Source organism: Bombus pascuorum, chromosome 2 (assembly GCF_905332965.1).
Source record: "Bombus pascuorum chromosome 2, iyBomPasc1.1, whole genome shotgun sequence".
In the NCBI taxonomy this organism is placed as follows: Eukaryota; Metazoa; Arthropoda; class Insecta; order Hymenoptera; family Apidae; genus Bombus; species Bombus pascuorum.
In genome coordinates this window covers 10,109,007-10,136,064 of record NC_083489.1, presented here as the reverse complement: position 1 = coordinate 10,136,064, position 27,058 = coordinate 10,109,007, and the positions used below count along the sequence as shown (strand labels likewise).

General features: G+C 38.3%; 3 protein-coding genes across 11 annotated transcripts; 1 reads left to right on the top strand and 2 right to left on the bottom strand.

Moving 5' to 3' along the window:
• Positions 1–369: 369 nt before the first annotated feature.
• On the top strand, positions 370–3,079 carry LOC132916400 (L-xylulose reductase). The gene is made up of 4 exons (XM_060976372.1): positions 370–499; positions 1,125–1,554; positions 1,864–2,012; positions 2,116–3,079. The coding sequence occupies exons 1-4, from the start codon at positions 448–450 to the stop codon at positions 2,217–2,219; spliced, it is 735 nt and encodes a 244-aa protein (XP_060832355.1). The 5' UTR covers positions 370–447; the 3' UTR covers positions 2,220–3,079.
• LOC132916393 (casein kinase I-like) lies at positions 2,527–26,691 on the bottom strand. Of its 9 annotated transcripts, none has more exons than XR_009660088.1 (10): positions 25,742–26,691; positions 25,416–25,526; positions 23,763–23,911; positions 22,599–22,795; positions 22,309–22,511; positions 21,956–22,217; positions 21,394–21,545; positions 16,294–17,579; positions 15,485–15,572; positions 2,527–10,953 (listed from the first exon to the last, which is right to left on the bottom strand). XR_009660088.1 is itself a non-coding variant. In XM_060976355.1 (9 exons), the coding sequence occupies exons 1-8, from the start codon at positions 25,815–25,817 to the stop codon at positions 15,481–15,483; spliced, it is 1,242 nt and encodes a 413-aa protein (XP_060832338.1). In that variant the 5' UTR covers positions 25,818–26,689; the 3' UTR covers positions 2,527–10,953. The 9 variants fall into 9 exon arrangements, 7 of the variants coding, with proteins under 7 accessions (XP_060832338.1, XP_060832339.1, XP_060832335.1 ...); XR_009660089.1 differs by having other exon boundaries at positions 2,527–4,415; XM_060976355.1 differs by lacking the exon at positions 16,294–17,579 and having other exon boundaries at positions 15,481–15,572; positions 25,742–26,689.
• LOC132916392 (uncharacterized) lies at positions 18,013–21,387 on the bottom strand. Its single transcript, XM_060976350.1, has one exon. It carries the CDS (start codon positions 21,335–21,337, stop codon positions 19,928–19,930), a length of 1,410 nt encoding a protein of 469 aa, XP_060832333.1. The 5' UTR covers positions 21,338–21,387; the 3' UTR covers positions 18,013–19,927.
• Positions 26,692–27,058: the final 367 nt, after the last annotated feature.

Sequence of the window (27,058 nt, the reverse complement as noted above, 5' to 3'; positions counted from 1 at the left end):
AATCGATAATCCAAAATGACTTCTCAACTTTGAAATTTTTAAATATAAGGCGGGAAGTTTTGTTCAAAATATTATCTACACAAACAGTTAATACCTTTTTTCATATTCTATCATTATTGTATACTAACAAGAAAGGATTGAATTTATGTCTTCCATGTTCCTTGTTTAAATTATACTTAAAAAGTCTTTAGTGATTGGTTAAAATAATGATTATATTGATGACTTGATTTTGAAAATAATAGATTATATTGGGGACATACATAGTTATTATAGATTACATTTCGAAAGTGAAGGTTAAAATTTGAATTCATTTGAATAAGCGCCGAATGTTCACCCTGCCCTCTGTAGTGCCGATATAAGTGCACGTAACCGTCATTGGTGGGGTCAGGAAGAATAAACACATTTAATAAAGAACATCTTACGATAGTTAATACCACATTTGTAGTCATGAACATCAACTTCGAGGGAAAGCGTATTCTTGTAACCGGAGCCGGTAGAGGTATGTTACGTACTTGATATAACAGATATAATTTGGTAAATACTCAATCTCTTGGTCTGTTTAATTTTAAATCGTATACTGGAACAATATTAAAAAATTTTAAGTTCCTTCTTGAATTTAGTTCCGACCCTTTTTTAATGGAAAATCACTTATTGACAAAGAATTTAAATCGAACCAATCAGGGAAAGCCGTAAATTTTTTATTTGATATTTGTGTATGATGACAATGCTTATCTCGGAATAGAAAAGCTTCCATTGTGAATAACCCATGGTAAATCTAAACAGAAATTTTCATTAAATTTCTAGAAATATCATAATTGCAATCGTATTGTATATTTCTAAGATTCACACTACAAAGTTTAGTATAAAGATCGAATTATATTTACTTATTTCCCAATGTCTTTCTTGCAAACGTCATTATTATATAATTAAAAGATAGAACAAGTAGAAATATTGGAATGGTCGAAATTGATAAAACAGGAACATTTCAATTACATCATAACGACTCCCTAAACGTTCATTCACAATTACGTGCGACATAACTACACGCATGATTGTTACTTTATGTGAGAAAATACAAACACGTAGAGAAAATTATTCGTTTAACAGGTTATATTATATCGTAGGCATCGGCAAGGAGTTGGCTCTTCGTCTATCCAACTATGGAGGTCAAGTAATAGCGCTATCGAAGACAAAACAAAACCTGGATCAGTTATGCGCAGAAGATCCTCGTATTCAGATCGTCTGTGTCGATCTTAACGACTGGAACGCAACCAGGAAGGCGGTCGAAAATGTGTTACCTATTGATCTTCTGGTGAACAATGCCGGTGTTGCGCGTCTTAATCCTTTTTTTGATGCTACGGAGGAAGACTTTGACGTGACTTTCGCTATAAACGTAAAGTCGATGCTAAATGTCTCTCAAGTGGTCGCGAAAGATTTGATCGAAAGGAAAGTTGGCGGCAGCATCGTTAATGTTTCTTCGCAAGCTAGCCAGGCAGCTTTACTGGATCATACCGTCTATTGCTCTTCCAAAGGAGCAGTAGACATGTTATCTAAGTAAGAGGCAGAGTTAACTTTTATTTATTTCAAGATTTGTAGTTATATAAATATTTACGATATCCCTTTATAAAAGAAATAGAAAGGAAACTAATCATTGTTATATCCTGCATTTGGTTGGCTGTAAATTAGCAGTCAGGAATTTCTAAAAAGATATGTATTTAAAAACTTGGAGTATGATTATCAGCCGAGTCGCACTCTATGTATCCATCCATAATCTGTTTTACCTACCTTGCTTTAACATGAAACGTTCGAAATCACTTCCGGCAGCAAATAGGAATTTAATCCATTCATTGGTATTTCTTACAGAACGATGGCTCTCGAACTTGGTCCTCACAATATAAGAGTAAACACCGTAAATCCTACAGTGATCATGACAGAAATGGGAAAACTAGGCTGGAGCGATCCGAGCAAAGCACAAACTATGATAAGCAAAATACCACTAGGTCGATTTGGTGGTGAGTTATAGTTTCATTATGGAAATTAAATTTCCGCTATATTTATATAACAAACGAAATATAATTTCCGCTATATTTTACTATTCTATTGTTATATTTACAGAGGTATCCGAAGTAATCGATGCGATAGTATACCTGTTGAGCGACCGTAGCTCAATGATCAACGGAGTCGCCTTGCCAGTGGATGGTGGATTTTTAGCGATGTAAATTGCAAAAGCGTATCTCGAATCTCCTTTATAATAAACAACTAATACTACTATTATAATTTTAAATTTTAAAGACAATATTATTACGACATAGACACTATGTCAAATAAAAAACTTTTATTAAATAAGAAATATTCTGATTCGAGATTAAATTCTCACTGAAAAGGATTAGTTTGAGAACTGTTGTATGCTTCGAGCGTCATCGTTGTTTCATCGAGAAAGAATAGAAATAAAGAGGATAATAAAAGGAGGTGTGGATATTCGAAGATAGATTCGGGATAAAGTAAAAGAGAGAAAATCGAACATAGTTACTCGTTTATCTCGTTTAATTTAAAAAACGCTTCGTTTCTTCCTTTTTTATTATTTAACTAGAATTCGGCGAGCAGACGGCAGGGAACGCCGTGAAACGACGAGCGCCCATCATGAAAGAAAACTCGTTTATTTGCCGAAAATATTTGAAACGAGATACGGTATCGTTTCATCGGAGTTCCCCCGCCGCTACCATCTCCGGTCTAAAACAAACTTTTCGTTTTTTTCGGCTCTCTCTAATCGGTAATTATTTGAATCCCTACAGTGAACATAAAGTGGTGGAGAAAAACGCGAAATCAGACTGCCTGCACGGAAGGAGACGTTCGAAACTGATTAAACACGTTGCATTTTGACTTGATCACGCCTCCTTTCGTAATCAACGTTACGAGCGAAGCATTTCCGCTTAAATTAACCCTTTATGCCAGTAATTCTTAGTTGTTTCAAAACCATTCGATGAAACGAAAACAAAAGTGGTGTAAATAAAAAGTAGAGTATGAAAGAAGGAAAAAGTGAAAATGACAAATAAAACGGACGATCGCTTAGTTTCTCTTTCTTGCGCTTTCCTTAACCGTTATACCTCTTCTCGGTATTATATAAAAAATTAATTACAGACCACTTCCGTAAACTTCAAAAAATACAAGATTACACGTTGTAGATTAAGAACCGCTATTCTACTATTTGACAAAGTACAAGTATTAAAATCGTTTAACACGTAGAAACATTCCATTTCCACGATAAACCTGCGTTCATGTTACTCGGGAATCTCCACAATGTTCGGCGGTTATAATAAATAGCTGCCTATTTTGATTATTATTCTTATCGTTTGAAAAATCGCGTGCCTTTATCGTTGACGCACCGTTCGCACGGTCGTATTACCATCATACATAAAGGATTAACTTCAAGTCAACATGCGTCTGAATACCAAAAGAAAAAAAGAAAGAAGCAAAAGATGAGAAATGAAAAAAAAAGGAGACAAAACTGTACGGAGCAACGGAAAAAGCTCGAACATCTCACGCATTCGTCGCATTGTCGTCGACACGTAGTACACGGATTGACGAACAAACAAACGGACAACGACGGTCATCACTTTTTTTTTCTTGTTTTTTTCCTTTTTTTTTACAATTGCACTTCAGTTTAGGAGTTAACGGACTCACATCAAGAATGTCGAGTAATGCAAGCATAATTTCCTTAATTCCCGATCGACCCATCAAAGCGTCTAGTCTCTGTTCGTTCCAACGAAAGCAGGAAGTATCCGATAGTACCAAGAAAATCGACGCTTTCCCAAATATAATGATCGTAATTTTCAGGGAAAAGAACAAAGACTAAAACGCTCTAGTGGGTCAAGGTTCTAGCCGCGAGCAATAGATTAAATATCCGCAAATTTATACGTTTTTCTTTTTCTTTCTCGTCGCACTTATACAATAATAATATCGCGCCGATAAATTATTCCTGCTTTTCTTCTGCATTATATTCAAACGGCAGATTCGATCGATCAATCAATACTCAAAGCGCAGGTCTAAATCTTCTCTGATTTCCATTTTCCTTTTTTTCCCCTTTCTTCCGACCTGTACGCTCTTGCCATCCTCGAAGATTGTACACGCACAATATACAAACATACGACGAGAAACTAAGAAAGAAACGTGTGGCGAAAGCGTCGGTGTTATATTCGGCTTTTTTTCTACAGTGAGAACTCGATTCCAAGGAGAAAATGGAGAAGATCCTTAGAAACGTAATTGAATGAGACACTTTGACTCTCGTTTACGCTGGCCGTTCCGGCTAAGCATTTTTCCCCTCAAACTCTCGCCAACGGATTAAACTCGACGACTAAATCCGTGTGGATAGCCTAGACGTTTAGTCGATCAGTTAGCCGCCCGAGGTTTTCATCAACCTACAAAGAAAGAAAACGTGAATGCAAGCAAAGGCCGAGTCTCAAAGATGGCAAGAGTCTTTGTTGTTGTTGTTGTATGCGATGAAGAAAAACGAAAAGACTCGTACTAACTAGAATGCAACGAAAGCCACGAATATCGTGTTTCCCTCCGCGGTTCCTCTCGGCACACGCAAAAGTCACGCATATACACGCAAACGAATCATCCGTAAAACTATTTCTTTCTCTCAACTTTTCTCAAGCACACGTTCTTTCTATTCTACCGATCCGTAATCCAGCTCTTACGCCTCTTTTTCTTTTGCAGAAACAAGAGTTGCAACACGCAAGTAAACACAATAATAAGATGGTGAAACAGAATAAGAAGAAGAAGGAAAGCAAGGCTAAAGCAGCTCAACTCTTGACGGCTAGAAACGCTTCACTTTGTTTCTCCTTGCACATATAGTACACAAAGGCAGTTTTATAATACTCTTTGTCGGTGTTGCTTTGTTTCTTCGGACATTTCACCTAATTGTTTTCTCCCACTCTTTCTTTCTCATATCGTCCACGCATACTTGTTGCACGCATTATGTAGTACAGTTCGAATAAGTTTCTCGCAATCCATACACGAAGAGAACTTCACCGATCATTCGCAAACATATACTATACACGCATACATACATCGTTCACGTTTTATAGTTATTTTCCCTTGAATAGATCATGATAATTGTATATATGTACATATACAAACCATTCGCAAATCCATACAATTTCGATTAGTATACTTAAAATACGATTGATCGCGAATTATACCTCAATGCCGTGATCGTCGTGACGCCTCGTCGATGAAGGTCTTCGTAGACGCTTCCCTACTCGTGCCGCAGACCAGTCTACACACGTTCTTTAGTTTGCTCTTGCTTTTCTTTTCCTTTCTTTCCTTTCCTTTCTTTTTCTTTCCGCGGTTCTTCTCCATTTTAAGGAGTCTCGTGTGAATCCAATAGACTCCTTACGCTCGAGAAGAAGAAGAAGAAGAAGAAGTAGAAGAGGAAGGAGAAGAAGGCAAAGAAGAAGAAAAAGAAGAAACTCCGCTAGGCCGAGCGAAATCAAGCGCGCACGATCTTTTCTCTTTATCATTTCCTTTCTATTCTGCGTTTTTTCTTTCTCATTTCACTTCGATTCAAAGCATCAACGAATTTGTTAGCCAGCACATCGCTTTTAATCGATTCAGTTTGCACCAACGACTATCTTCAGATTCTTTTCATTTCAAGTAAATTGAAATTAAAAATAGTGCTGGGACTTTCTGTTCAATTCGGATACACAGAAAACTGAAAAAAACAACGTTTCTTCTCAACGTTTAAACTGCATTTCGTGCGGCGTAAAGGTAATTTCATTGTACAATAAAGAGAGGGGGGAGGGGGGAAGGAAATACCGGGCGCTGGCGCTTCTCCTCTCGTTTCTGTTTCTTCTTTTCTGTTTATTTCTTCGCAAAGACTTCGCGTTAATATCGCGACCACGCAATGGTCATGGAGGAAACGACGAATCGTGACAAGATTAATTCCGTGCGTATCGTTTAGTCATGAGATAGAACTCAAGAATTTCCGCTCGCGCTGGCAGTGTTTGTTCCTTCTGCATTAAAATTCCGAAACGATCCTCGATTCGATGGCCATCATCGGAAATCATCTAAGCCTAACGACCACAAAATTACCTTTAATCTCGACGCTTTACCTCAATCTTTTCTCGATCATGAATTTTAACGCTTGATGATTCGACAATTTACAATCTATTTTTAATCATATTTTGAATTCGAGGTTATCGGGCACCTAATACCAACAACATGGATACGATCGAATTAAAAACATTTTCTGAGAAACAGAAAGATTATGCGTGTTAATTAAAAAGAAGAAAAAAAAAAAGAAAAAAGATTAAGGAAGGCGACGACTGAAGACATCAAAGCGTCAATATCGAACAACAATCGTAAAGATAACGATACAACAAATACACGATGACGACACAACAAATACCACCACTTTATAAAATTAACAATGCTTTAGAACAGTGTCGCCATATGATATTTCCCGTTAGTGATTATTAATCAGGTTCGTAATAATATCGATGGAAACGTAATTCGATTAAAGCCTGTTCAAGCTTCAACGCCTTCTATCGTTTCCATCGCGCAAAATAACAATGGTCGATCCTCTGCGCGCGTGTAAAGCGATAACTACGATTAAACATCTACATAATTGTGTAACAGTCGAGAATTTTACAAATCAAATAAAGATAAATTCCGATATAGAACGAAAATAGTAACAAGTTTATATCCATCACACGAGTCGTAATCATAAAACACAATGAAATGTAAAACGCAATCATAGTATGATTTAGCGTTGCATAAAACTATGCCCCTCCCCTTTTACCCCGCTAATAGATAAACGATAAACGATAGTAGCCGAACAAACTTGGTCGAAATGTTTAACAAACAAACAAAAATATTCTCGTTCTTTTTCTTATAGTACAATTTAACCAGGCGGAACACGAGCGTGAAGGATGCGCGAGATCGAAAGGAACGAAAGGAAACGGTAAAGAAAAGATCGCGATACGCAGAGAACCGTGCGATGGATTCGTCGTTTCCATTTTGAATCGTCGAATGAAGATGCCTTTGCAATTTCATTTCGTTCCCGTCTCGAGAGGATCGTTGCAGAATAAATCGTCCTTTTTATACAAGTTACAACATAGTAAATTTTTGTGTGTGTGTGTGTGTGTGTGTGTGTGTGTGTGTGTGTGTGTGTGTAAGTGTAAGTGTAATTAGCGATAGCAGCAGCGGTAGTAATGGTAGTACTAGTTGGTAGTAGTTTAATTAGTTAATAGTTAATTAGTAATAGTAATAATAATAGCAGTAGTAGTACCCTATGAAAAAAATACATAGAAAAACACGTGTCGGTATAATATATATTTATATATAACCTTCTTTTTATATCACGTTTTTTTGTTTTTCATCTTTTTTGTAATGTAATGCGCCCACGATACTTTATACAAGACAAGGTCGGTCAAGGGAGGAGGAGGGAGGCAACAGGAAGTGACAGAGGCTGATGGAAGGGTAAAAATGGTGAAGTGAGGTTGAAAAGTGGAAGGATAAAAGGGGAGACACGGGCGATTTCACGGAAGGAGTTTCGCTTCGATCTTTACTTCCGTTGACTAAACCGGCTTGCCAACAAAAACGAATAAACGGCCGCTAGATCTTTGATTTGATTCAAATTTCGTTAACAATTAAAGTATGCTTCTATAATTTTCATCTAGAGTTTAATATCTTCTTACACGCTATACAAATAATCAAGTTTTTATTGAGAATTGGTAGAATAGATTCACCCTGAACTACCATTCTTCAGATTTGAGGCCCTCGCGATACTATCAATTATTTCATCTTCGGTTTGTTAAATTTAAATTAATCTTTGTCGTGTTCGCATCCGACGAATATACAATTATATTACAAAATCGAAGTTATAACGAACGAACATAATGATATGTATATGATATAATGAAATCTAACGAAATAAAAAAGAAACGAGTCTATATTATGATGACCAAATTTCAAGCGGATAATCAACGCTGTAGTTTTAAGGAAGTTTCTACATTTCAAATTCGAAATTAGCGTCATAAATAAAAGCTATCCAATACATACATAAAGATGATAGTACCTATATCCTTACTTAATACGCATTCTACATGTACATATTAATACATGTATGCGTGTACAAAATTTGAATCAAATCGATTAATCAGCCGTCATATACCTCACCGTAAATAAGACGGTCTCGACGACTTTCGATTTTTTATATCCCAAACAAAAAATGCATTTCTCGCGCGAGAACAATCGGTTATTAAGGATTCTGCATTCTCGCGTTTTTCTCTCGGACACTTTCTCGCGCTTGTCCCTTATCCTCTCTCCCTCTTACTCTAATTCGCTAAAGTCGCACGTTCAACGAAATTTCATCAATCAAGGCAATTATTCACGCTAAAGAGAAACTCGATTTCCGGTGAATTTCTCAAGGTACCATTTATGGTTATCGAACCTAGCTGTTTCTCGCCGCGTGTTTCCAACCTCTGACCGTTTTAATTTTCATAAAAACGATCGATCTTTCAAGATCATTTGCAATTATAAAACGGAGCACAGACGTTGTCACGTTGCGAGAAGAAAGATTCAAGAACCATCGTATCCACGAGAAATATACTCATATTCCAACGATCGTTTCTCTCAACGGAAGTTCGAGATTGATCCTTTTTCCTCTCCTCTGTCCGAGTCTCTCCAATTCGAGCACACGCATACACGTAGGTCGAAATGCAACCATCGCACACCATTGCGAACACAAAAAAAAGAATACTCATACAGAACACACGACTTGCATGACTAAGTTTGATATCGTTTCGTTATTAACTAAATCTTCGATCCATCTTTCGCCATTCTTGACGACTCTCTACTATCACGCGAATCTTTCTCTCTTTCTTGGTTAATCGTTGGTGTACAAACGATATCAAACTCGTAAAACACATTCGTCTGTCGCAACCAAAAAATTGGCAGAGTTGTACAAAAAGGAAAAGAGCGAGAGACTGGACAGGGAGAGAAGAGGTACTCGTCAACGAAAAGCTTAATCGTGTATCTTCGATCGCTAGTTTCGACGGTCGTCTTTTCTGTCCGAACCGATGGATTCGACAATTACGCGTAGGAAAAAGAAAAAAAAATACAAGAAAAGGATCGAAGTTCGTACACGAATCGACACGAATTGTACAGTACGCTCGATCGATATATATTGGCGCGTCTTAATCGTTCCTCGATCACCCCCTTAACTGAAACAACCGACTTATTGGATTTACCTTACAGTCACGCTCTATAGTCATCCGCTCTTTTCTCTGTATTTCGGCAAACAGTCACGCTATATACAGGTTCTGTGTCACCGGTACAGATCGCGTCTAGCGCAACGGGTCTTGACTTCGAGTTGGTTTCCTCAAGTTCGGCTCAAAGGAAATTGGATTGTGTGACCGGTGTGACTTGACTTTCGCGGGTCTGTCCGGTTGATTGCGCGAGTGCGTGACTTTCGCCGTCCGAGAACCGTCGTCCAGCCGTCGATGCCGATTTTGTCTATGTACAAATCGTGTTTTAATGTTAATGGGATAGGGGAATAATCTACACGTTTATACAATAATGCTCGACCGCCGGTTCTCGCCGTTAGATTGCGGATATTAATGTAATTTACTGACAATTGTAATTATGCAAAGAAATGTACAGAGTGTACTTAATGTGTAAAAATATAGAAAACATTCAGCATAAAATATCTGTATAACGAGCTTGTGGTATATAAAGAGCGAAACAGATCTCTATCTACGTTCCATCCTCTTGACTGCGTACGTAAGAACGTAAATGTACATAAACATCCGCATTCTACTCGTAATCCTCCTTGATCGATCGTCGAAACGATCGCTGCGAATCTGAAAGCTGAAAACTCGAGCCCAATATCGAGGGAATGTTGTTAGGCAAAAAAGATAGTGCGGAGATTCTCTCTTTTTGACGGCTTTTTAACACGGACGCGCGCATGTTTTCCTATTGGACTTTGAAAAATCACATTCTAAGGATAGTCGATTACGAAGAATTTCACATTCGCCGGACAATTGCAGCTAAGACGAAGATTACAAGTATCATCATCGAAGTCGCGTACTGTACACTCGCGATCTATCCTAAGAATCACGGACCGCGCTCCCACGAAGCGTCCTTATTCGATACAACGCAGAGCTACATCGTCCCTCTATTTCTAAAAATCAGCAATCCTTCGTGGAAGGATCATTTCGGTATAACGAGTAGTTTCGAGTTCGTTCGCTAAACACAATGTAATCGTCGCTGTATAAACACATGTCCACGTACATTTAGAAGCAGTCTAACAGCTCGAGCTGACTCCTTACAATTACGAGTCGAAACACGATTCCATTTCTCGTTGGATGGCGCCTCGCCCGCTTTGGCAAAGTTGCGTTCCACGTCTGGACACTTGCATCTTCCTTCGTTTGCACGAGAGAACGTTCGATTTCTTCCATCGTTGCGATCCTAGCAGACACACGATGTACCGTGGATCGTCGATCTCGAAACTCCTGCGACTCGTCCTCGAGAAACTCTTTCTCGCCAGTGAACACGTTCGCGTAGATCGTCAACGATCATCGATGAACCGTACTGGTTCATCGATACGACGAAGATTCGCACACGTTTCGTAGATCGTCTACGAATACCATTTTTGAATATACAGAGAGTAGAGAGTATCTTCGACCGATGTCTTCCTTTGACTTTCGAGAAACTCTATCCGTCGTGTCTGCCGTATCGGAATGTCGAAATTCGTGATTACCGATGACGCTGTTATCCACGATGACGATGATACTGTCGACTAGATCACTGAGAAAGAGGACGATAACGACGAGGACGAGGACGAAGACGAAGATGAAGAGAAGTCAGCTATTCCCGTTGTTGTTGATTCACTTGTGTTGAACGCTTGCCAGCCTGCCCAACAGGATGGGTGGGGCCATTGCATTGGCGCTTCCAAAATAAAAGACACACAAAACACGGACATTAGCGCGCTACCGTTCTCGAAGCGTTAAAAAACGACCGAAAAACTTTGCCCTCTCTTTCTCTGCCTCTCCTTCTCTCTAGTTTGTCAGCCCGTTTTCATCTCTTTTTCCATCGCTTTGTCGCGTTCGTTCTTTGCACCGTTTAAGGAAATTTTGATTACTCCACGAGCATCGCTTCGTGTTGCATTTCTATCGTTCTTTTATCGTCCTTTCCTGTCTCAGCGTCAGCGTGCTTTCTTTATACATACATACATCCGCTCCGTTTAATTGTCGCGCGATTACAACTCGCTTTCGCGAGTTTCATTTTTCTTTCTTTTCCGTATTTCGTACGAGAAATCGTCGTTAGATTCGTTTTGTTGGTTATCGATTTAATAGGAAGCCGCGAGTCTCTTTCGACGATCGAAAGGAAATATGTATCCTGTCTTCGAGAAATACTCGTGCATGATCTGGACGACGAAAGGAGCGTACAAGTCGATCGTTTAGAAACAAACGATCGTGAGATCGAGTGTACCAGATCGACCTAAACGTTTCTACGTGGCTTCTTTTCTCTCTTTTTTCTATCTTTTTCTTTTTTTTTTTTTTTTTTTTTCTAGAGAGCTTTCTTTTCGAGAAAAAACATGAAAGAAACACGCATTACATGTGTGTATGTGTGAAATGCAGCGACGTGGCAGGATCAAAGGCTTGAAAGCAAGAGACTCGAGAAGCGAGACTTTCGTTTTGACTCGCGACAGGGCTACGAGAGGTCAGAGAGAAGGATCGCAAGGCGAACACGCTGTTTTGTTATCTTTTTTTTTTTCTTTCTCTTTTCGGTTTCATTTTTAAATGTTCTTAATCCACGATTTCAGTTTTTTCGCCGGTGTCCGCTACCGTGGCACAGGAGATTACTTTCGCCCTCTCTTTGCCTACTTTTGCGATTTAGAATTAGTGTCTTAGCTTTCGGTTACCTGAAAAAAATTCAACGAAAGAACATAAAGCGGAATCCTAGTAAATCGCGATGCCAAATTTCGTATTTGGTTTGTCTGTTTTCTTTTCTTTTTCTTTCTTTTAAGATTTATTTCTTTCTACCACATTAAATTATCAAGTATCGTTTTTGTCTCGCGACAAAATATTTAGAGAGAGAGAGAGAGAGAGAGAGAAAGAGAGAGTAAGAGAAAGAGAGAGAGAGAGAGATTGAAAGAAAAGAGAAAATGAAAGAAACGAATAAGAAAAAAGAAATAAACGTGCGTGCGTGCATGCGCAATCCTCGAACGCCCAGCCTGTGCGTCGGTCTGCCCAATGCGAGATATTTTGTGATCGTCCAACATGTTTTTCAGCTCTCGCGAAGATATGTTTACAACGTTAGAAATATGCTGTTATTAAACTGTTTACGGGAACAATTCTAATCTCTATCAACCTCTATTAGTCTTTATTAATCTCTATCAACTTTCCACGATCTACCTTGAACTTTGTGTATTTACCTTCTTCTTATAAGGTCTCGTACAATTCTGATGAAACATTAATCGCTTTCCAAAGTGTACAACGTTCGAGACAATAATATTAATTAGGTGTATCATTGCTCACGATGTTATACAAGCGTTCGTAATAAAACCAAACAAAGAATCAGCAATAGAATACGTAACAGGAACCATTTAGTCAACTGTAAACACCGATTCTCATAAAACAGTTTTAAAATTTAACGTTTAAACAAGTCCGATCAACGAACTTTATACTTGTAATCTTCAGACGGTATATACATAACTATTTTCTTTTAACGATACACGAAAGACAATGACATAATCTTCTATCTATCGTTATCGCGCAGCTATCTATTGAACAGAGTATGAAAAGCATGAAAGAAAGTTCAACGCGTTTGTTGGTTGAATTGTTTCGACAAGATTACACACAGAGATTCGAATATCTTATCAACGTTGCGAAAGAATAACAATCATCGGTCGAGTTGCAATTTTTCTGACACTACGATATTCTCAGAATGCTATTGTTCGGAACATATTCTGTTCTCAAAGTTATCGGTCACAGACCTAACGAATGAAATTTTTGCCTCTAACTTGCGAAAGCCGCGAATGCGAAGTGAAATCAGTTTTGGTTACACGTGCCCATCTCTCCGTGCAAAATCGAATACAACTTGGCTTATCATATCGCTTAATTTACTCTATTAGTTATACTATTTGCGATTCTTTCAAATGGCTAAAGGTCGATAGAGAGCAATGTAGAAAAATGGAAAAATATCTTTTTACTTATTTCTAACGCAGACTATATCTTCCTCGATACGCTTCTAGAGTTTAAACTATGTTTATAATAGATAGCGTTACGCTCAGAAGAGCATTCCGCGTCGAACGATAAAGTGGAGTAAGCAGTTGCCAAGCAGAATTTCATAATCGTTCAGTCGGCGCAGCGATTCGGCTTCCCTCACTTTTCCGTTACGCTTCTATTCGCGACACATGCCGCTGAATAACTTGGAAACTGAGCGCAAAAGTAGACACTTTCGCAATACGCGATTCGTGTTTTCCATCACCTTTTTCTAGTCGACATTAGGCATCCCGATCGGCGTGAACGATGCACACGATTCGTGAATGTATCGACATATTAGAGAACAAAATTGTATGATACAAAAATTTCTATTACGATACAAGAATTCGTACAAGAAATTGCTCGACTATCGGTGACATCGTTCACGTTGCATCCGAAATTCACGCTATCGGTATATGGTAGAAGAAAGTGAAGGCGAAATTATAAAATGTACAGCGATTCGCGAGCGTGGAGGACAGAAGTTATCGCGTGGCTGTACGCCGCGTTCGTTTCCGCCTTTTTAGTATGCAAAGTAATGTACACGGGCGTACTTTGAAATGTCACGCAAAGAAAAACCATCCCAGTGCACCCGATGTAGCAGGCAAGTAGATTTCAACGTTGCATTTGGAAAGAATCTTTTTCCTTCGAGGGGAAAAAAAAAAAAAAAAGAAGAAAGGAAGAAAGAAACGATAAAAAAGGAAATCTTGTAATTTTTAATCGAAGAAGTAACATCGTAGTTGCAAATTTACAAGATGATTCTTTCCAAATAACGAAAAGTGCACTCCCTCTCCTCTCTCAACATCTCTCCAGATCTCCATCGATCGAGGAAGAACCATGCCACGGTATCAAGACACCAATCTACCAAAAAAGTGACCTGCCAAATTAGAGCTCAATGCAACTAACACTGACATCCATCGTCGAGATCTAGTTCGCAAGCAAAATAATCTCTTTATTGCGAATAATCACAGTCCGATGAAAAAAACGAGTTGCGCAACTTTTCTCCGAGTTTATGTCGATTACGAAATATACTCGGCGCAATCCGTTCTGTTTTTTCTTTTTTCTTTTTTTTTTTTTTATCGTTCTTTACAAAACTCTTCCATGGCAAGAAACCGATTTTTATTCTATCCGTAATTTTGTTGCATTTTCATCGTACATCCAGAATCGGACGATATAAACGAAAACGTAAACGAAAGAAGGTAACGTGACGACGTGCGCACGAGCTAGATGATACGAGAGACAAGTGGAGACACTCTAGACGCGATGAGAATTACGTACAACTTCTGGAAATCGTCGCACCCGTTCAAACAACGATTTACGAATGACGAATCAAAGTGACGAACCGTGACGTGATACAAGAAACTTGTAGCTTCTATTAAGAGATCTTGTGAAACTTCACTTGCGATGCGATGTTTGCCCGTACTTTGTGCAACGTTCCATGCAATCTCTAATGGCAGCACCAAGTGTAACAAGCTCGATTAATCTTTACAAGTGTACCGAAACCAAATAATATAGAACGCATACAATTATTATTATTATTATACGCGATCGTTTTTGCACGGTGCGATCATTGCGACGGACAAATCTGAACGTTTAATCGTTCACACTTGACCGAAGTTTCGCATTAAACCTTTCGAGAGCAATAGGACCGTACATAGTAAGATAACTTTTAGGAAGATTACTGGATCGTCGTAATTTCTCTAACGTCACCGAGACCAATCGAGAAGTTATCGTTTTTAATTTTGCTAACAATTATTTTACCAATTAAAGACTCTGTCCCTGGTAGCGCATTTTGTCACTCCGAACTCCTCGATTAGAAATGGAATTCAGAAATGGAGAGAAAAATCTGTCTCGAAAGGATTAAGCTACTCTATCGTTCGTTTGCAGAGAGAATAAAGGGTGTTTGATAAAATTGCAAACGAAGGATATTAAAATTCGACGAGTTTGAAACGGTGGGATATATCGAATTAAGTGCAAATGGTTAAACGTTCGCTGTGGTATTGACTCGAAGACGGGATGTTAATCGTATAGAGAAGCTCCGCGGACGAAACACCAGAACGTTAAGATCGAGTTCGCACACGATCGGTACAATTACGACACGACCGGTTACGAGATAGACTACGAGAGTTAAAGACCACTCCCTAAATACTAGTAGAGCGAGTTATACTTAGGTGCTTTATCCGCGGCGACGTTTTTGACGTGATATAGCAACTCACTTGGTCTTCGGTTGCATCTCTCCTGCAGCCGCGTCCCTACGGTGCAACCTCATGCTGACTCTTCGTTCCTGGCCACCTGCGCCCGACGCTGTAATACATCAGCAAAAAGCAAACAATGCATCAATATCGGTATTTTTTCCATTTTTCCAGTTCTATCGTGCGTCCTTTGCTAAACAGACTTATCGCATACGTATAAACATCCTTTTCTCGTTCTACTTCTACATGTATATAACGATTAAATTTACGTAAATCGTATCCAAGTCCAATGTCTAGGCCATCAGGCTGGAATAAATAAATACATTTAACGTACATGTAACGCGTTAATTAAATTCCTTATCTTGTCGTTTCGAATAGGACAATTCATCGATAGAATATTTCATATTTCGGTATAATACGATATATTTAAAAAGTCGAATAAACTGATTCCTGGTACATGCAGTCCCTGGACATTTCATTCTCGAATAGCTTCATTTCTTTCTATTTTTACTTTCTTCTGTTCGCCAGTTTTAAATACAAAAGGAGCTCCCACGGATAAAAGTATATACCGTTACATCCTCACAGAGACGAATTTTTAGTCGATTTTTACTACCGCAAATCCTAAGAAAAATCATTCTGGCTGAACCATGTAATTTTATAGTAGAATTCCAAGGAAAAAGAACATCGAACTTTGATCTTGACGATTTTAAATCTTCGTATACATTATGGTCGTGCAACGTGAAACCAAAGTAAGAAGCAACGAAATAGAAACAACACTGGCGTTGCAAAACTAAACGTGTCTTAAATGACTATAATACGCATGTTATACCTACCATAAGCGAATGTTGCGTCACATACGAGACAAGTTTTGAGACGATATGTCGCTCTTTCGAGGATCCTGACGACTACCGAGCATAGTTCAAGGGGACACTAAGATCTATTCAAACTACTCAATTAGCCTATGCAGTAAAAACACGGTAAATTATTTATAGGAAATTGAATCTGCAAGTTCGGGATAAAAAGCTTGGATATATTTATATCGCGACGCTTCCTTGAACTCTATCGATCACTTCACCAGGTATCGAATTCAGATTGGAAACAATAATAACATGCTCCTTTCTTGGCTAGTTGACGCAGACTAAAGAAAAATCGATCCCCGGGGTATTCAAACATGGTATTGTATAGCCTTTGTCGTGTTTCTTCGGCGAAACATAATTGCAGGAATTACGATCACCGTGAAGATCGAAATTTTCGTAGAAAACCGCCTACTCTATTGTCGATGAAAGTTTATATTCTCGTAGAAAAAACGCGATGAATTTTCGGATTTTTCTTACAAGATCGATCATAGAAAGGATTAACCACATGATACAGGGACGACGAACGATATTTCACGCTTGGCAATTGAAATGGAAAAAGTTGTATATTGAAACAATACGTAATAACGTGAAGACAGATGATGCGATTAGGATTACAAAAATAAAAAAAAAAAAAAAAAAAATGGGAAAAAAAAGAATGATCATTATCCGCGATCGTGATCGAGTGGAAATGATATTTCTCTCGAGGAACACAGCAAGTTGGTTTTTCCATTCAAGCCAAGTGAGAAGAAAATTTTGACGAGGATTATCGACAATGTCGTGTGGTGAAATAAATAAAGAGACCAGTCCTTGAATGGAAAAACATTTATTTACTACTTTCTCTCCATCATTATCATCATCATCATCATCATCACCATCGTCACTATCAATTAAAAAACAGAATGATTACAAACAGATGCGCAATTACCGGAGGCTCCTTGGATGAGAAAGAAATACACAGAAGGAAGATAGATGATAGAAGAAAAATAAGGTGAGTGAAAAAGAAAAATATATGCATAATCAAGGAAAGAACTTAACGACGATGCTCAGGATCCAGCGGTTAGGAAGAAGTCACCGAATCATCGGAGTTTCAGAGGACCTGTCGAACGAAAGAAGCCCTCGAGACTGCGATTCGCGCGGCTAGAAGAAGTAGAAAACTATGCTTTAGCGTCTCTATCTAAGCTTTGGTAACCTTTCTGGGATCTCGAGGGGCTTCTTTTCGTTGGTTCGAGATTGGTCACTGCGAGCAAACGAGTAACGATTCACTGTGAACAGAGGATATATGAAAGGTTTAGATGCGATGGTGAATACTAACTATGCTCTTCAAAAGAAAAAAAAAAAGACAAATTTCTTGCAGAATTCATCAAATGTATAAAAAAGGGGTTACTGCAAAAAAACTAATAATCGGGTTTCTAACGAGATGAAATGAAATTATACGAAATATCGAATGAAACACACCGATAATAAAGAGAGCAATTTCCTTTTTGCAACAACCCCATAATAAATGATTCGACAAGAATGGAATTTTAACAAATTTTTTGCCAATTAATCCTCTCGTGTCAAACGATTCTTGCTTCTTCCGCCACGCCGGATTCCCAAAAACGACACGTAACATGTCCGCAGCTACGAAAAGATGAGAGTTTGTAATTGTTCAACTTATGAAACCACTAAAGAATCAGAGAAAGAATCTCTCGTCTCCCTTTTCAAAAGGAGGGCAACTATTGAATGCGTCAAGAACAGAAGGTGCTGTGGACGATTACAATGTTCGGCGTAAGTATCGCGACGAAACAATCGGAAAACTGCCAATATAAACGAACGTGACAATATCTGGTAAAGCTATCTTGTTAATTATGATGCGAGTTCGGTGCGAGCAAAATTTTCAGCCTCACAGTTCACATTCAATACCTTCATTTTTCATTTCGAATACGCAATTTATATATACGTAGTTCTATGCGTTCCTCTTTTCTTCTTTTTCTTATTGGCTTGAACAAAATTTCTCTAGCTTCTCACGCTAGTAATCGATATTACGATAATTTAAACCGCTAATTTAAGTATTAACACGAACTCTGAGGCTCTGATAATAGTCAGCTCGATGATAAACGATTATTGTGCGTTTCGAGCTTTTCTAACTAGCGACATTAATGCGTAATGAGTAATGATTTAAGAAAAAGAAAAAAAGATACGACGCCTTACAAAACTAATTCTCGATGATATAAAAGTTACGTAGAAATTACTTGTTTACGAGTATCTGCTCGAATTTCTTTTTTGGATAAAAGCATTTGGATACGGCGCAAGCTCCATTTATCGTGCAAAGTTTCGGTGCCCTCGAGCCGAGCTACGAGTCGAAATGCAACGTTCGATAAGCGTACTTTTCGTTTTTCACGAATTCCAATTCGAAAGACGAAGCGTCCAAGTCCGCATAAATGAAAACATTTCGCACACGATAGCATAAAACATCACGCGTATTCAATACGTGAACGTATCAATAGGAGGCGATAGTAAATGTCACGTCATCTGAGTAGATACCGTTGGAACGTTTTAGCCGCAAGTTTGTTCGCTATATAAAGATACGTACACCGCGACACGCGAGTAGTATTTGGTAATATTGCGTAACACGATTATATGAAAATATATAAACATGCTGAATGCGTGTCTCGTTAGCTAACAGAGTTATCCTCCTCTTTTCGCGAACTATGATTACACATCGCTCGATCGACCATGTATGTATGCGGTACGCTGTTATGCCATTCGATGGATTATTTGTTTTAGCTCTCTGTACATCCGATGAGAATCGTTCGTCGCTTACATTTAGTCAGTCGTTAGTTTAGAGGCATTTTTTTTCTCTTTTTTTATAAAGGCATTTATCAGTCAGAATATGTAGGACGGGTCCGCGTATTATTCTTGCCACTCGACGTTTCATAATTCTGAGAATAGAATTTTTTTTATAGCGAATCAGCAAAAGGATTCGTTGGTAACGGTGGGATGTTTCGTGGCTGGCGAACGAAGAAAATAGATATATCAAAAAATATCGAGTTTCTTAAGAAGATTCAAAAATGGCAGTGATATAATAAAAATATATTATCTTAAAGAGAGTTGTAGAGATCGAAAAATTCACCAGTAAATAGTAGAGAATAACAAATCTAACAAGTACACTTTTTGCGTCCCTGACAGGTATCCTAATTTGTAAAAAAATATTTGTCCAGTACAATATTGAAAGCTCATATAATTTAGTAATAGAATACCTTGAAACAGGTTCTACGACACAACCTGACGAGTATAGTTATAAGAATCGCAATGTCGATGTTTTCAGGTCATGAGAAAAGATGCAGTTGATTCTAATCCTAAACAATAGAAGTGGTATTGGTGCAATAGTAGATTCAGTAATATTTACCCATTGTGATATTTCGTATCATAATTCTCACTTGTTCTAAGTGAAACTAGAAACGTAGAGATTCAATCTTACCGGCCCTGACACGGCCAGGGAAGTGTATAGAAAATTCTTGGCATAACAACATACGAAAAATACCAGTATGAATATTAATATCAATAACAATGATTGCTTCGTGCGTGATGTAGATTTTCCATAAATATAGAGTGCGTTCAGAACACTAACTTAGATGCATACACAGAGAAATATATCAAAAAGAATTCCCTTTAATATACCAAGTGTACCGTACAGTATACCATAGCCCACAGTTTCGTTCGAACGGGTAGCATGACTCAAAGCATCTAAATTCGCTATAGTAGCTACCCAATCCACGATATGCTCTTTCTTTTCAGACCCAACAAATTCTTGTAATTTTCGTGAAATATCGTTTTCGGTGACCGACGGGGGTTTCTCTGTGTCTTTGTCTTCCGGTGGCTTGTTATTGGTGTTTTCATCGGGCAATTCGTTTTCCTCATTTATTACACGAATCGTACCTTCATCCTCTGATAAAACTGTAATCTCTTTCTCATCTTTCTGATCGTTGGAAATCAGCTCGACTGTTTTCGTATCGTCTTGCTTAGGCGAAATATCGAGATTCAATTTAGTTTGTAGACGGCCAAGCAGCAAATTTGAAGTATTCTCGAGAATCTCGTCCTTATATTGTTGGCCCAAAAAATACTCGCACTTTTCTCGACCACTCAGTGGTCGTTCGTATTTATTTCGTCGTTTGATTCTGCGCTGCATGAGTAAAAAATGCCAGCTTCTTCGAACACGTTGAAAGAAATTCGGCCGCTTTCGTGCTTTGTTGGCGGACGAATCCATGGACTTTTTTGACTTCTGGGAAGAATCGAGACTTCTTTGTTTCCCGTGAAAAAATGCTTTCGAACGTTCCTCGAACAACAGATCCAAACTTTTCGAATCTTTCGCCGACAAATCTATGCTCTTTTCCAACGACTCTAAGCTTCTGTGCGTTTTTTCTTTGTTACTGAAAGAAAAATTTCGTTTCTTCTTGGCGGATGCTTCTTGCAACAACTCGCTGCTGCTTATCTTGAATATCTCGCCTTCCTTCTCCAGAAATTCTACGTTTCCGGAATCTCGACGAGCATCGTGAGCCGAGACATGATGTCGGCCACCAAGTGTGGAACCCTTCTGTTTCTTATCATCGTGATCAGCGCCGCCTTTATCTTTATCTACGCCACCGAAACAGTTCAACGAGCCCCCGGATGCTGCTACGTCACCCCCGTGGTCAATCTTTTTCTCGTCGAGCGTAAGACGATCGAACATCATCGCTTCGAAATTTATGTCTTTCTCGGCTTTATATGATTGAAAAAAATAAGTCTGTTTGTCTGGTTGACGAAATGATACGCTCGGACTGCTATCGGGTAATCTGTTCGCTATATAGTCACGGGACGTGCTACAATTTAAATCGGCACGATTCGGGGTTCGTTCGCGGATTCCTAAATTAAGACCCGCAATGTCCAGGGATGCTTCCGGCGCTGTTCTAACCGGCGACGATTTAAACGTACTGAACTGACACGGATTCGCGCGTGGTGTTTCGTTGCCGGTGAGCTGCGGATGTTCGACTACGAGCCGCATTTTTTGCTGAGTTATAACCGGCTTAGGACATAATTTTGGGTAAAACTGTGGTTTACCTTGAAGATCGCTCTCCTGATTGTCCTGATCACGAAGAGCGTCTATCGCCTCGCGTTTTTGCCGCATGCTTCTCAAATTCGTGGTTGTTCCACCTACAGTCGGGCCCACCGTTCCCACTGATATGTTTGCCAAACACTGCCGTGTATAGGGCCTGTAAAGAAAAATATCATCTCAATAATAAACAATTTACATATTCTACCAATTCATTCTAGGGTCCTTTATTTAAATAACTAGCAATTCTTAACATCAGAAAATTACTTCAGAATGTAATATAAAAGAAAGTACGGAGAAAATACAGAAAAAATACGATATATTCGAGAAAAAAAAAGTGTCGAATCTATTTGATTATTCGTGTTGTTAAACACGACTGTTTCCCGATTCATTGACCCACCCGCTAAAAATAGAACGCACTGGGTAATGAAATGACCATGCTATTTATACGCATGGAAAGACGGCGTGGTAGACAGATGCGATTGCTAGCATTTTCACGTCTAATTTCATATGCAAATGGTTTGCGGTTCGCGAATATACAGCCCGTTCTGTCATGTCCGAAACACCAACCTAGATCGATGTTCCTGATCGTTATTGGTCCCAGAAGGCAGCGCCACGTTCGTGTGTTGTGACTGCATAGGTGTTTGTTGCGTCGAAGATAATGTTTGTTGCCTCACGTTACCAAATTTCAGCATATTCCAATCGAAGACGTAATCGTATGTGAAGCCCTGACCATGGAACAGCGTCCGGAAGAGTTGTCGAAGATACGAGTAGTCAGGCCTTTCTTCAAATCGTAGTCCTCGACAATACCTTAGGTATGACGCAAACTCTACTACAATAACAAAAAGCGATAACATCCATTCTGATTATGTTTCCATAAATATGATGCAGAATATAATAGTTTATGGGAAAAGAAAATTTACCAGGATAACCCTTGCATAATTCTTCGACAGGCGTAGACATTTTCTTTTCAGAAATACGTTCATACTTTTGTCTTTTAGTCGCCGCTTTCAAACCTTGCCAGGGCAAGCTACCCCTATTGAAGTACATAAGAACATACCCTAAGGATTCAAGGTCGTCTCGTCGTGATTGTTCAATTCCCAGATGTGTATTAATACTCGCATATCTATTAATACGTAAATGAATTTCTTCGTATTAATTAAGGAACGCTACAACGTTAAAACAAATTAAGCTATGTATTAAATAAACAAACCTGGCTGTTCCTGTTAAATTCTTGTTTTCTCGATAGGGTATGTGTTTGTGAGTACGGCCATCGCGGTATTTTTTAGCCAATCCGAAATCTATAATATACACGAGATTTCCCTTCTTTCCCAAGCCCATCAAAAAATTATCCGGTTTGATGTCTCGGTGGATAAAATTGCGACTATGAATGTAATCCGTTCTACATATCTGTTGGAATTAGAATAAAGAGAAACATTGTGCAGTTTAACGCATTGTTGTCAACGTTTTGATTACATGTAAAAAGAAACATGTACATTCGGAAAGATATCGTAAAAATTAAGTAAAGAATCAATACGCAATAAAGAAAAGAAAGGAAGGAAGTTATATTGCATTCAGTTACGCTTTATGGCCATAGTCGCTACCTCTGATAATAATTATTGCACGTGAATATAATTAATATATAATACAGAACAAACATGCGATTAACCAGGCCATGGAAGTGTTTTACTAAAAATCCCCAATTAATGAGCAATAATGGTTCAACACGAAGAAAAAACTGTAGGGGTACATTTGCTTTTCTCTAAATCTGCTCTATCCTTACATTTCCAATACAATTCTTTCTTAAAAGCATTTTACTTCCAAGGAAAACTTTATGTGCTAGCCTTAGTGCCTCCTTAAATAACGTTTTTGTTGAGATCAGAAAAAGCTTTGTTATCACCCGACACAATTGTTGACTGATAAGAACGTAATTTATATTGTAATTTATTTCAGTAACAGAAAACAGAATGACAAATACTTGCATATAATCACAACGTGAACTTTGAACATTACTAACATATGTCTTGTAATTACAATGATATTACAGAAACAGATATGAAAGTCCTTGTTTGAACAAAGAAAGATAAAACTACATATGTAATTATTTATTTCTCATCGAGTCATGAAACAAATTCACATATTTAATATGTGTAATAGAAAATTATGGGAATAATTGCATATTTGAATAGAAATAATTTAAAACACAATATAACCTTCTATGAGAAACAAATAGCGTAGAAATTACTTGAAAAAGATCACACGAGTATAGTTAAACTTAACAGATAAATTCTGTACAGACTAAAGCAATAAAAGGGATACACGTTTCTTAAGAAAAATTATGAAATATTTTAGTTTCAACAAAAAAGCTACTATTTACCAATTGATCGGCGAGAAGCAAGACCGTTTTCAAAGAAAAACTTCTTGAACAAAAATTAAAGAGATCCTCCAGTGATGGACCAAGTAGCTCCATTACCATTACATTGTAGTCACCTTCTGAGCCACACCATTTTATAGTTGGTATACCAACTGAAATGTTATAACAAATATGTTTTGAAAATGATATAAGTATAATTTAAGTTGTATTAAAGTTTACAAAAGTAGAAAATTCGTTTGGTTATGAATACAAATTTTATTCTTGCATCAAACATGACTGCATGTTAATATTTAATTTTTTTTAAGGAATTAATGTTTAAAGAGTACCGAAAAATACTGAACAAATTAAAAAAAAAAAGATAGAATTGAAGTATTTATATGATTAATTACGAAACAAGATATATATATTTTTTATTAATAGAAACATCGAATGTTATTAACTGTTGAAAAAACAAACAGAAATTGACATTAACGTATGAAAAAAAACTTGGACAACAGGTTTTAAACTACGCGATGAAAGCATGATATATAAAAATTACGTTACAAAAATTATAAATTTTATTTTACATTAACGGCTCTCTTTATTTAGAAAACGAAATATTTTCATGCACTCGAGGGCTTATTCATGCGCATTGCGTGGTATTTTTCAGGACACCTATAATGCATGCTTGTTTTAACCAAACACATATCGCAATAATCGCGACTAATATTTTCTACCTTTGCGGAACATATTTTCTATCAGAATCCGCAAAACAATATTTATTTTTACCATCGTTATTGTGACTATATCTAATATATAAATTCTTTCCGCCATTCTAGTAATAGTTCACTAATAATTCTGCGTTCGTCGTAAAAATCACCACGAACACAAAACGAAACAATGGCTTCTCATAATTTGGCTTCCTTAAAATATTTTATATAATCGATAAGAATTAATTGTACACCTTTCTTTCTAACCCCAAAACTAAGAATTTGTCTATTTGTTGAAAATGGCGATTAGGCAGAAGTACGACATGAAAGGATCAATATTAAGTAATTATAAGAATTACTGTTAATAATAGATAAGATTCGTCCAACGAAAACATCAAGTCTTCTCAAAACAAAAAACCTCACACAAACGTCACACCAAAAGCGAAGCGTTTACAGTTTTGTGCAAAAATTTTAAAATATTGACGGTTTTAGAATATTGTTATTTACCGATAGCTGTTAGCAAAGTATTAATAAACGCATTAACGACATTTTATTTATATACATCTCATCATAAAATAGAATAACATAAACAGCTCGTATATACAAATATCGTATATTGGAGTAATTCAGTTTACGAAATTCAAACATAAATGTGTAAACGTTGGAACGGTAAAGTTTCTTATTGTCACAAAGAACAGAGAATAAAAGCGAGAAAGAAAGGAGTAACACAAGAGGAAAAGAGAGGGGAGAGGAAGAGAGAGAGAAAGAGAGAGAAAGAGAGAGAGAGAAAGAGAGAGAGAGAGAGAGAGAGAGAGAGAGAGTGAGTGTAGGTTCAGTGGCCAGACCAACCAGCTGTCCAACAAACACAAAATTCTGACAGTTCTCGGGTGACGGTGTAAGTTTCAGAATGTTCGACGACACATGAAACCAAGTCAGAGCATTTAATAACGAACAAAAATTTACTTACCACCACCTTGCATCATTCTGTAGAACTTGGATTCTATGTGTAACTGCGGATGCCGCGTTTTTATACATTCTAGCTTGATGGCGACTTCCTCGCCGGTGGAAATATTGGTACCTAAGAACGAGAAAAAGGCCACAGGCTCGGTCACGCAGTGATAAGAAAAAAAGGGAGGAAAAAGGTGAAAGAAACGTGTATAGATGCACGGGGGAGTTGGCGCGTTGATGCGTGTCGTAGGGCAAATATGTAACTGTCGTGTGGGTAGACGAGTGGATAGTGGGGAGGTGGGGGAGATGTGAGTAAAAGGTAAATGTCGAAAGTAAAAGAATTACCTAGATAAATGTCGCCGAAGGAGCCGCTCCCGATTTTCCGTCCGAGCCGGTACTTATTTCCAACGCGTAGCTCCATCCTCTAGCCTCGCGGGGCTCACGAAGAAAAGTAGCACGGGGCAAAACGCGACTTTAGGCAGCCGACTCGAGGAGCGCTCTCCGTGGCTCCGTTGGTGCGCTTTAAACGAGACCTGGCTGCCGTGTTACAAACTGGACGGGGCCTCCATCTTTGCTCGCGTCACCGATCGCGAACCTACAGGCATTTCTTCTTTCTCTCCTCGAAGGAATACTGTTTCTTCTTGCTGCGATGGCGGTCGCGCTGATGATGGCGCTACTGTCGTCGTTGTCGTTGTCGTCGTGTTGTTGACGGCGCTGCGATTGCTAATGTTGCTGCTAGACCACAGAAATCACACTCACCATTCACCACTACCGAGTTGGTGACTCGTACGGCCAAAAGAATTGTCGTCTCCGAGAGGAGGTGGTGGCTGACCGCTTGTCCTTATAGTTTGCGAATTTACCGAATTTGAATATACACCGTGAATAACACTACCGGATCTTGCCAAGTATGTCGATCCGGATAGATCAGTGCGTACCCACCAATGGGAGCACGAACCGCGTAAGGGCATCTGCCCTTTCGCTGCGCGGATCTGCACTGAAGACCGAATGGCGCACAATTATGGCCGTCTAAGATTCACCAATCACGATCCACTTCTTCCAACACCTTTGTCGTGAACGAACCTTTTTATCCAACTTTCAATTATAAGATTCGACTGTCCACTCGGTACTATTTTATCATGGCACTCTATCACTTTCGCTCACTTTCTACAACGCGTTACTCAATAAGTTCTACTCTACTGTTGCACGCTAGCTATCTCCCAACCGTGACTATACCACAACGACGAAACACGATGAAGACATACGGACGCAAGCGCGACCAGCATTTCGACACGCCTGAAAAACGTCTGCGCCACCTAGCGAACACTGGTTAAATTATGATCGATAGTATTTCCTGTCCACTCTCTACGATTAATCGATGTATCCTTTCACGATTTCAATACTATCAGGGTTTTTAAATTTTTATGTTTCAAGTTTCAATCCCCCGATCTGGTTTCAAAAAAAGACACAGCCTTTAGAGGGAAATTTGATGGGAAATTTGAAATTAACGATAGAAAACTACGATTAGATAAAAAAAAAGACATGTCGAAAAAGCTTATTTATGAGTAAACGAAATACATATATTTTCCTCAATTTTGCCAGAAGCAATTTTTTTTATATCTTTCGCTTCTGAAATGTCAGAAAACCTATAAAACTTATTTACCT

What these genes read in the sequence shown, in the direction of transcription:
- LOC132916400 (XM_060976372.1), top strand. Translation starts at nt 448, where the DNA reads ATGAACATCAACTTCGAGGGAAAGCGTATTCTTGTAACCGGAGCCGGT. An exon ending in TGTAACCGGAGCCGGTAGAG is followed by an intron (nt 500 to 1,124) that starts GTATGTTACGTA and finishes ATTATATCGTAG; the next exon opens with GCATCGGCAAGGAGTTGGCT. An exon ending in GCAGTAGACATGTTATCTAA is followed by an intron (nt 1,555 to 1,863) that starts GTAAGAGGCAGA and finishes TATTTCTTACAG; the next exon opens with AACGATGGCTCTCGAACTTG.
- LOC132916392 (XM_060976350.1), bottom strand. Translation starts at nt 21,337, where the DNA reads ATGCGGCTCGTAGTCGAACATCCGCAGCTCACCGGCAACGAAACACCA.
- LOC132916393 (XM_060976351.1), bottom strand. Translation starts at nt 25,817, where the DNA reads ATGGAGCTACGCGTTGGAAATAAGTACCGGCTCGGACGGAAAATCGGG. An exon ending in ATTATGCAAGGGTTATCCTG is followed by an intron (nt 22,218 to 22,308) that starts GTAAATTTTCTT and finishes TTGTTATTGTAG; the next exon opens with TAGAGTTTGCGTCATACCTA. An exon ending in TCAGGAGAGCGATCTTCAAG is followed by an intron (nt 15,573 to 21,393) that starts GTAAACCACAGT and finishes GATGTATTACAG; the next exon opens with CGTCGGGCGCAGGTGGCCAG.